The sequence below is a fragment of the Coregonus clupeaformis genome, chromosome 12, assembly GCF_020615455.1.
Source record: "Coregonus clupeaformis isolate EN_2021a chromosome 12, ASM2061545v1, whole genome shotgun sequence".
In the NCBI taxonomy this organism is placed as follows: Eukaryota; Metazoa; Chordata; class Actinopteri; order Salmoniformes; family Salmonidae; genus Coregonus; species Coregonus clupeaformis.
The window spans coordinates 13,156,898-13,167,564 of record NC_059203.1 but is presented as its reverse complement, the minus strand read 5'-3'; the positions used below and the strand labels follow the sequence as shown (position 1 = coordinate 13,167,564).

The 10,667-nt window shown below is 43.3% G+C and overlaps 1 protein-coding gene across 1 annotated transcript in view; it reads left to right on the top strand.

Annotated features, from left to right (window-relative positions):
- The first annotated feature begins 1,085 nt into the window (after positions 1–1,085).
- LOC121578601 (calcium/calmodulin-dependent 3',5'-cyclic nucleotide phosphodiesterase 1B-like) overlaps positions 1,086–10,667 on the top strand; it is a 34,774-nt gene continuing 25,192 nt past the window's right edge. The window contains exon 1 of the mRNA XM_041892967.1: positions 1,086–1,240. Within this exon, the coding sequence (XP_041748901.1) occupies positions 1,188–1,240 (53 nt within the window). The 5' untranslated portion in view covers positions 1,086–1,187. The remainder of the gene's footprint in view (positions 1,241–10,667) is intronic.

Sequence of the window (10,667 nt, the reverse complement as noted above, 5' to 3'; positions counted from 1 at the left end):
GAAGATATACATGACATATGTACGCCCCTGCAGTGCTCAAGTAAAAAATGAATTGAATGTCATCTCTGATCTTATAAGTGACTAGAATCTCTTAGATTTTTGCATGAAAGCTATGAAAGAGAAGGAGATGAAGGTAGACAGAGAAGACTACACCAAACTAGATAGCACTGTAGTTTCAGCCTCCACATCTATAATAATATAATAATATAATATAATAATATAATATAATATGCCATTTAGCAGACGCTTTTATCCAAAGCGACTTACAGTCGTGCGTGCATACATTTTTGTGTATGGGTGGTCCCGGGGATCGAACCCACTACCTTGGCGTTACAAGCGCCGTGCTCTACCAGCTGAGCTACAGAGGACCACATCTGCCATGTTGTTGTTGTTGTTTTGAGAAATGTGCAGAATTCAAACAAATTGCCATACTGTGTTGTTGTAATGTGTTGGAGAATGTAACCTTGAGATGTCATTTTTAACATAACCCTTGGTTATTGACTCAGGTTATGGTTGTATGTTTTCATTTGATATGGCCTGTAAGGTTGTTGTTTTTCTGGGTAGTCAAGTAGTAGTTAGCCTGCGGAGAATTGTTGTGGGTGACTTTCGAGGACAGTTTTGATTGGTTTATTTAGTTTTGGTCATTCTATCACACAGGCCCTGTAGTGAACAAGGCTGTGGTCTGTGATTTGCCAATGCAATTCTCGGCCCCCATCTCTCTCTCTCTCTCTCTCTCTCTCTCTCTCTCTCTCTCTCTCTCTCTCTCTCTCTCTCTCTCTCTCTCTCTCTCTCTCTCTCTCTCTCTCTCTCCAGCCCTGCTTCCTTTCACAGAACTGACAGAACTGACACACTTTGGCGTGGACCAATCACAGTTCAGCCAGGTCCCCTCAGAAGTGGGTGCAGGCTACGCAGGCTGGGGTGTACCAGAAGACTTTCTCAGGACAGAGAACTTTGGGTGGTTCAGTTGAACAGTAGGCTATCTGAGAGAACTTTCTGCTTTCTAGTATTTTCTGGAGAGTCTACTCTCTCTCTCGGTTCTCTGTGTCACCGCGCCTGAGTTATGTGCTTAGGGCTGTAAGGGACAGTACCTTTGGGCTGTGCAGGCAGTGCCTAGCTGTGTGCTGTGCAGGCAGTGTCTAGCTGTGGGCTGTGCAGGGTTGTAAAGGTTTTGCCTTACTGAGGGCAGGATGGCTGAGCTGGTGAGAGTGAGGAAGAAACATCTTCAGACGCCTATCTCCAGGTAAGAGAAGGGGGAAGACAAAGTGAGTAGCAATTCATTTCTGAACTTTTCCTGTCTGTGATAAGGTAGGAAGTAAGAGATTATACAGTACATACTGAGGTTACTGTACATACTGAGGTTACTGTACATACTGAGGTTACTGTACATACTGAGGTTACTGTACATACTGAGGTTACTGTAACATACTGAGGTTACTGTACATACTGAGGTTACTGTACATCCTGAGGTTACTGTAACATACTGAGGTTACTGTAACATACTGAGGTTACTGTACATACTGAGGTTACTGTAACATACTGAGGTTACTCTAACATCCTGAGGTTACTGTACATACTGAGGTTACTGTAACATACTGAGGTTACTGTAACATACTGAGGTTACTGTAACATACTGAGGTTACTGTACATACTGAGGTTACTGTAACATACTGAGGTTACTGTACATACTGAGGTTACTGTACATCCTGAGGTTACTGTAACATACTGAGGTTACTGTAACATACTGAGGTTACTGTACATACTGAGGTTACTGTAACATACTGAGGTTACTGTACATACTGAGGTTACTGTACATACTGAGGTTACTGTAACATACTGAGGTTACTGTACATACTGAGTTTACTGTACATACTGAGGTTACTGTACATACTGAGGTTACTGTACATACTGAGGTTACTGTACATACTGAGGTTACTGTAACATACTGAGGTTACTGTAACATACTGAGGTTACTGTACATACTGAGGTTACTGTACATACTGAGGTTACTGTAACATACTGAGGTTACTGTAACATACTGAGGTTACTCTAACATCCTGAGGTTACTGTACATACTGAGGTTACTGTACATACTGAGGTTACTGTACATACTGAGGTTACTGTACATACTGAGGTTACTGTACATACTGAGTTTACTGTACATACTGAGGTTACTGTAACATACTGAGGTTACTGTACATACTGAGGTTACTGTACATACTGAGATTACTGTAACATCCTGAGGTTACTGTACATACTGAGGTTACTGTACATACTGAGGTTACTGTACATCCTGAGGTTACTGTACATACTGAGTTTACTGTACATACTGAGGTTACTGTACATACTGAGGTTACTGTACATACTGAGGTTACTGTAACATACTGAGGTTACTCTAACATCCTGAGGTTACTGTACATACTGAGGTTACTGTACATACTGAGGTTACTGTAACATACTGAGGTTACTGTAACATACTGAGGTTACTGTACATACTGAGGTTACTGTACATACTGAGGTTACTGTAACATACTGAGGTTACTGTAACATACTGAGGTTACTCTAACATCCTGAGGTTACTGTACATACTGAGGTTACTGTACATACTGAGGTTACTGTACATACTGAGGTTACTGTACATACTGAGTTTACTGTACATACTGAGGTTACTGTAACATACTGAGGTTACTGTACATACTGAGGTTACTGTACATACTGAGATTACTGTAACATCCTGAGGTTACTGTACATACTGAGGTTACTGTACATACTGAGGTTACTGTACATCCTGAGGTTACTGTACATACTGAGTTTACTGTACATACTGAGGTTACTGTACATACTGAGGTTACTGTACATCCTGAGGTTACTGTACATACTGAGTTTACTGTACATACTGAGTTTACTGTACATACTGAGGTTACTGTACATACTGAGGTTACTGTACATACTGAGGTTACTGTACATACTGAGTTTACTGTACATACTGAGTTTACTGTACATACTGAGGTTACTGTACATACTGAGGTTACTGTACATCCTGAGGTTACTGTACATACTGAGTTTACTGTACATACTGAGTTTACTGTACATCCTGAGGTTACTGTACATACTGAGTTTACTGTACATACTGAGTTTACTGTACATACTGAGGTTACTGTACATACTGAGGTTACTGTACATCCTGAGGTTACTGTACATACTGAGTTTACTGTACATACTGAGGTTACTGTACATACTGAGGTTACTGTAACATACTGAGGTTACTGTAACATACTGAGGTTACTGTAACATACTGAGGTTACTCTAACATCCTGAGGTTACTGTACATACTGAGGTTACTGTACATACTGAGGTTACTGTACATACTGAGGTTACTGTACATACTGAGGTTACTGTACATACTGAGTTTACTGTACATACTGAGGTTACTGTAACATACTGAGGTTACTGTACATACTGAGGTTACTGTACATACTGAGATTACTGTAACATCCTGAGGTTACTGTACATACTGAGGTTACTGTACATACTGAGGTTACTGTACATCCTGAGGTTACTGTACATACTGAGTTTACTGTACATACTGAGGTTACTGTACATACTGAGGTTACTGTACATCCTGAGGTTACTGTACATACTGAGTTTACTGTACATACTGAGTTTACTGTACATACTGAGGTTACTGTACATACTGAGGTTACTGTACATACTGAGGTTACTGTACATACTGAGGTTACTGTACATCCTGAGGTTACTGTACATACTGAGGTTACTGTACATACTGAGGTTACTGTACATACTGAGGTTACTGTACATACTGAGGTTACTGTAACATACTGAGGTTACTGTACATACTGAGGTTACTGTACATACTGAGATTACTGTAACATCCTGAGGTTACTGTACATACTGAGGTTACTGTACATACTGAGGTTACTGTAACATACTGAGGTTACTGTACATACTGAGGTTACTGTACATACTGAGGTTACTGTACATACTGAGGTTACTGTAACATACTGAGGTTACTGTAACATACTGAGGTTACTCTAACATCCTGAGGTTACTGTACATACTGAGGTTACTGTACATACTGAGGTTACTGTACATACTGAGGTTACTGTACATACTGAGTTTACTGTACATACTGAGGTTACTGTAACATACTGAGGTTACTGTACATACTGAGGTTACTGTACATACTGAGATTACTGTAACATCCTGAGGTTACTGTACATACTGAGGTTACTGTACATACTGAGGTTACTGTACATCCTGAGGTTACTGTACATACTGAGTTTACTGTACATACTGAGGTTACTGTACATACTGAGGTTACTGTACATACTGAGGTTACTGTAACATACTGAGGTTACTGTAACATACTGAGGTTACTCTAACATCCTGAGGTTACTGTACATACTGAGGTTACTGTACATACTGAGGTTACTGTACATACTGAGGTTACTGTACATACTGAGTTTACTGTACATACTGAGGTTACTGTAACATACTGAGGTTACTGTACATACTGAGGTTACTGTACATACTGAGATTACTGTAACATCCTGAGGTTACTGTACATACTGAGGTTACTGTACATCCTGAGGTTACTGTACATACTGAGATTACTGTAACATCCTGAGGTTACTGTACATACTGTGGTTACTGTACATACTGAGGTTACTGTACATACTGAGGTTACTGTACATACTGAGTTTACTGCGTCAAGGTCCGAGGACACATCTCTCGCTGTACGGCATGCGGACTGAAACACTCTACTACTTTTGTTTCATGAATCTGTCTGCTTGTTGGTTTCTTTGTCGGTCCGTCCGTCTATTTGCTCCACAATAGGTTGTTCTGCGCTTTGTAATGTGATTGTGAGACCTTTATTTTAACAGTTGGTATGCATGCCCTTGACGTGTTTAGTTTGGAGTTCGGAGTGGTAGGAAGTGCCACGCTTCTCTGCAATGCACCTCACTGCTCCTCACTGCTCCTCACTGCTCCTCACTGCTCCTCACTGCTCCTCACTGCTCTTCACTGCTGTTCACTGCTCCTCACTGCTCCTCACTGCTCTTCACTGCTCCTCACTGCTCTTCACTGCTCCTCACTGCTCCTCACTGCTCCTCACTGCTCCGCACTGCTCTTCACTGCTCCTCACTGCTCATCACTGCTCCTCACTGCTCCTCACTGCTCTGCACTCAATGTTGATGAAATAAGTGTATGTGGACCATCATGGGCATCCTGATCCATCCTGAACCATCCTGATCCTGGGCCGGCGGCCATAAACTATGACTATCAGCTCTCTCTGTTGGACTAGATGTTAGTCTCAACACTTGTGTCAGTCATAATAGCGCCATAACAGCATCATAACAGCACCATAACAGCACCATAAAAGCACCACAACAGCACCATAACAGCATCACAACAGCGCCATAATAGCATCATAACAGCATCATAACAGCATCATAACAGCACCATAACATCACCATAACAGCATCATAACAGCACCACAACAGCATCATAACAGCACCATAACAGCACCACAACAGCATCATAACAGCATCATAACAGCATCATAACAGCATCATAACAGCACCACAACAGCACCATAACAGCATCATAACACCATCATAACAGCACCATAACAGCACCACAACAGCATCATAACAGCATCATAACAGCACCACAACAGCACCATAACAGCATCATAACAGCACCACAACAGCACCATAACAGCATCATAACAGCGCCATAATAGCATCATAACAGCATCATAATAGCATCACAACAGCGTCATAACAGCACCACAACAGCATCATAACAGCATCATAACAGCATCATAACAGCACCATAACAGCACCATAACAGCACCACAAAAGCACCACAACAGCATCATAACAGCACCACAACAGCACCACAACAGCACCACAACAGCATCATAACACCATCATAACAGCACCATAACAGCACCACAACAGCATCATAACACCATCATAACAGCACCATAACAGCACCACAACAGCACCATAACAGCATCATAACAGCACCACAACAGCACCATAACAGCATCATAACAGCACCATAACAGCACCATAACAGCACCATGCAGGCGCTACCGCACTAACAGTAGTGTGTGCTTGTGTGCATGTGTGTGTCCGTGTGTGTGTGCACCTGGTAGTGTGTGTGTATGTGTGTGTGTGTGTGTGTGAGCTTGTGTGTAGGAGGGGTCTTCAGTATCAGTACTGTAGCTGTAGGAGGGTGTGGTGTTAGCCAATGGCAAGAGGGATCATGTGTTTCTGTTGAGGTTGAACACTGGTGTGTACCGTGTCTTTAACACATTGAGATACCATGTATTCAACACTGATGTACTGCAGGCCTACCATGTCTTTTAACACATTGAGTTACCATGTATTGCTTATATTGCCTTCTATAGCTGCTCCAGTCACTAGTCATCAAGCACAATGCCTAATCATTTTCATAATTATTAATTGATTTGAGTTATATAGCACGTTTCCAGATGTTCAAAGCACTCTACGATGATGGGGGTAATCATAATGGGGCAATCATGGCAATGTGTGATCTGTTTTAGTGTAATGGTAACTAGACATTGTTACTTTAATCCACCATTGCATGAAACTGAGAGAGGGTACATTAAACGCATGTGTTCTCCTTCCTCTTTGAACAACAACAAAGTAGTCACATTATCAAACAGATTACTCTAAATTCACTGTCATCATGAAGCCCTCCCGCTGCTTCGCAGCATTCCCATGCCTGCTATTTTTATGACTGGACAGCTTTCAGAACCCCCTCGCCGACGTGTGATAAACACACAAACGTCTCATGTCACTCGCACCGAGTTGGCACCGTCTTCATTTGTTGGCTAACAGTGATTAGAAATTAAGTGATTGTGGTCACGCTGTGACTACTCTCTACATAATGCATTCTAAGTACATGCTGGGCATAATGCATTATATCCCCCAAGATGGCGTAGTAGTGCAGTTGTGTTTTTATCGTCTGTCTGTAAATAGCCTGTAAATACCCTATTTTTCGTACATATTTCCCTATCAGACTTTTCATCCTTCTACAAGATATACTTTCCTGCAACCCGCCTCACTCAATGTGGAACGGATTCTATTATTGACTTACCTTGACTTACCTTTATCTAGAATCTAGAATCTCCAGTTGAAACTAGCTAGCCAGCTAACTAGCTACTTGCTATTTGCTATTAGCCACAGCTAGCGGTGTTTCACCCAGGACATTGGATTTTTTTCTGCGGGATTAATTTTAATCACTGGACATTGATCACCGGATATTCGGCCAGTCTGCACAGCGCGTTATCGACCCAGAACATATCAGTTTTTCCGCCTGAATCACTGGACCTTTAACTCCGGATTTCATCGCTACCAGCTAGCTACCACCAGCCGGCTTCAACAAAACGGACGCTGTGGTCTGGCTATTCAAATCATCCTGAGCTAGGCCCATCGCCCATCTCCCGGCTATCTACCTCTCTGTCAACCGGACGGGACCACCTAGTGTTGACACGGAGCCCCGCCGATCCTACAGGACTGGTCTGCGGACGAAATCGTCTGATGTGGTTACGACGTTAACCAGGAAGATTCCATCCATCTGCTAGCCCTGGCCCGCTAGCCGTGGCCTCTTACTAGTGCTTCACCACCGGACCTTATGATAACTCAGCTATACAGCTGATATCTGCTGGACTGTTCCTTTTTACGGTACTACATCCTGTTTATGTTTAGCCTCAGCCCAAACATGGTTAGTTTATTGTTGTTTCGGTTATTTCTAATTGTACTATATCACTGTAGACCCCCCAGCCTAGCTAAACCTGCATTAGATAGCTCCTTTGCACCTCCCCCTATACACGCGGAGACCGACTCAATTGATGACTCTAGCGATGCTATCTCTTTCATTGTTACCCAACGCTTAGGGTTACCTCCACTTTACTCATATCCTTCCATATCCTTGTCTGTACATAATGCCCTGAATCTTTTCTATAACACCCGGAAATCTGCCCCCTTTATTCTATGTACCCAACGCACTAGAAGACCAGTTCTTAAAGCCTTTAGCCGTATCCTTATTCTAGTCCTCCTCTGTTCCTCTGGTGATGTAGAGGCTAACCCAGGCCCTGCAGTCCTCAGTATCACTCCTACTCCCCAGGCGCTATCATTTGATGACTTCTGTAATCGCAAAAGTCTTGGTTTCTTGCACATAAATATCAGAAGTCTACTTCCTAAGTTTGAGTTATTCACTGCGTTAGCACACTCTGCCAACCCTGATGTTCTAGCAGTGTCTGAATCCTGGCTCAGGAAGGCCACCAAAAATTCTGAAATTTCCATCCCCAACTATAACATTTTCCGTCTAGATAGAACTGCCAAAGGGGGTGGAGTTGCAATCTACTGTAGAGCTAGCCTGCAGAGCTCTATCATACTATCCAGGTCTGTGCCCAAACAGTTTGAGCTTCTACTTCTAAAAATCCACCTTTCCAGAAATAAGTCTCTCACTGTTGCCGCTTGCTACAGACCCCCCCTCAGCCCCCAGCTGGGCCCTGGACACCATATGTGAATTGATTGCCCCCATTTATCCTCAGAGTTTGTACTGCTTGGTGACCTAAATTGGGATATGCTTAATACCCCAGCCATCCTACAATCCAAGCTAGATGCCCTCAACCTCACGCAAATTATCAACGAACCTACCAGGTACAACCTTAAATCCGTAAACATGGGTACCCTCATAGATATCATCCTGACTAACATACCCTCTAAATACACCTCAGCTGTCTTCAACCAGGATCTCAGCGATCACTGCCTTATTGCCTGCATCCGTAACGGGTCCGCGGTCAAACGACCACCCCTCATCACTGTCAAACGCTCCCTAAAACACTTTAGCGAGGAGGCCTTCCTAATTGACCTGGCCCAGGTATCCTGGATGGATATAGATCTCATTCCGTCAGTAGAGGATGCCTGGTTGTTCCTTAAAAGTAATTTCCTCTCAATCTTAAATAAACATGCCCCATTCAAAAAATACAGAACTAAGAACCGATATAGCCCCTGGTTCTCCTCAGACTTGACTGCCCTTGACCAGCACAAAAACATCCTGTGGCGTACAGCATTAGCATCAAATAGCCCCGCGATATGCAACTTTTCAGGGAAGTTAGGAACCAATATACACAAGCAGTCAGGAAAGCAAAGGCTAACTTTTTCAAACAGAAATTTGCATCCTGTAGCACTAACTCCAAAAAGTTTTGTGACACTGTAAAGTCCATGGAGAATAAGAGCACTTCCTCCCAGCTGCCCACTGCACTGAGGCTAGGAAACACTATCACCACCGATAAATCTACAATAATCGAGAATTTCAACAAGCATTTTGCTACAGCTGGCCATGCTTTCCATCTGGCTACCACTAACCCGGCCACCAACTCTGCACCCTCTGCTGCAACTTGCCCATGCCCCCCCGCTTCTCCTTCACACAAATTCAGACAGCTGATGTTTTGAAAGCGCTGCAAAATCTGGACCCCTACAAATCAGCTGGGCTAGACAATCTGGACCCTTTCTTTCTAAAACTAGCCGCCGAAATTGTCGCTACCCCTATTACTAGTCTGTTCAACCTCTCTTTCATAACGTCTGAGATCCCCAGAGATTGGAAAGCTGCCGCGGTCATCCCCCTCTTCAAAGGGGGTGACACTCTAGATCCAAATTGCTACAGACCTATATCCATCCTGCCCTGCCTTTCGAAAGTATTCGAAAGCCAAGTTAACAAACAGATAATTGACCATTTCGAATACCACCGTACCTTCTCCGCTATGCAATCCGGTTTCCGAGCTGGTCACGGGTGCACTTCAGCCACGCTCAAGGTCCTAAACGATATTATAACCTCGATTGATAATAGACAGTACTGTGCAGCCGTCTTCATCGACCTGGCCAAGGCTTTCGACTCTGTCAACCACCGCATTCTTATTGGCAGACTAAATAGCCTTGGTTTCTCAAATGACTGCCTCGCCTGGTTCACCAACTACTTCTCAGATAGAGTTCAGTGTGTCAAATCGGAGGGCCTGTTGTCTGGACCTATGGCAGTCTCTATGGGGTGCCACAGGGTTCAATTCTTGGGCCGACACTTTTCTCCGTGTATATCAATGATGTCGCTCTTGCTGCTGGTGACTCTCAGATCCACCTCTACGCAGACGACACCATTTTGTATACATCTGGCCCTTCATTGGACACTGTGTTAACAAACCTCCAAACGAGCTTCAATGCCATACAACAATCCTTCAGTAGCCTCCAACTGCTCTTAAACACTAGTAAAACTAAATGCATGCTTTTCAATCGAACGCTGCTGGCACCCGCCCACCCGACTAGAATCACCACTCTCGACGGGTCTGACCTAGAGTATGTGGACAACTACAAATACCTAGGTGTCTGGTTAGACTGTAAACTCAACTTCCAGACTCACATAAAGAATCTCCAATCCAAAGTTAAATCTAGAATCGGCTTCCTATTTCGCAACAAAGCCTCCTTCACTCATGCTGCCAAACATGCCCTCGTAAAACTGACTATCCTACCGATCCTTGACTTCGGCGATGTCATTTACAAAATAGCCTCCAACACTCTACTCAGCAAATTGGATGTAGTCTATCACAGTGCCATCCGTTT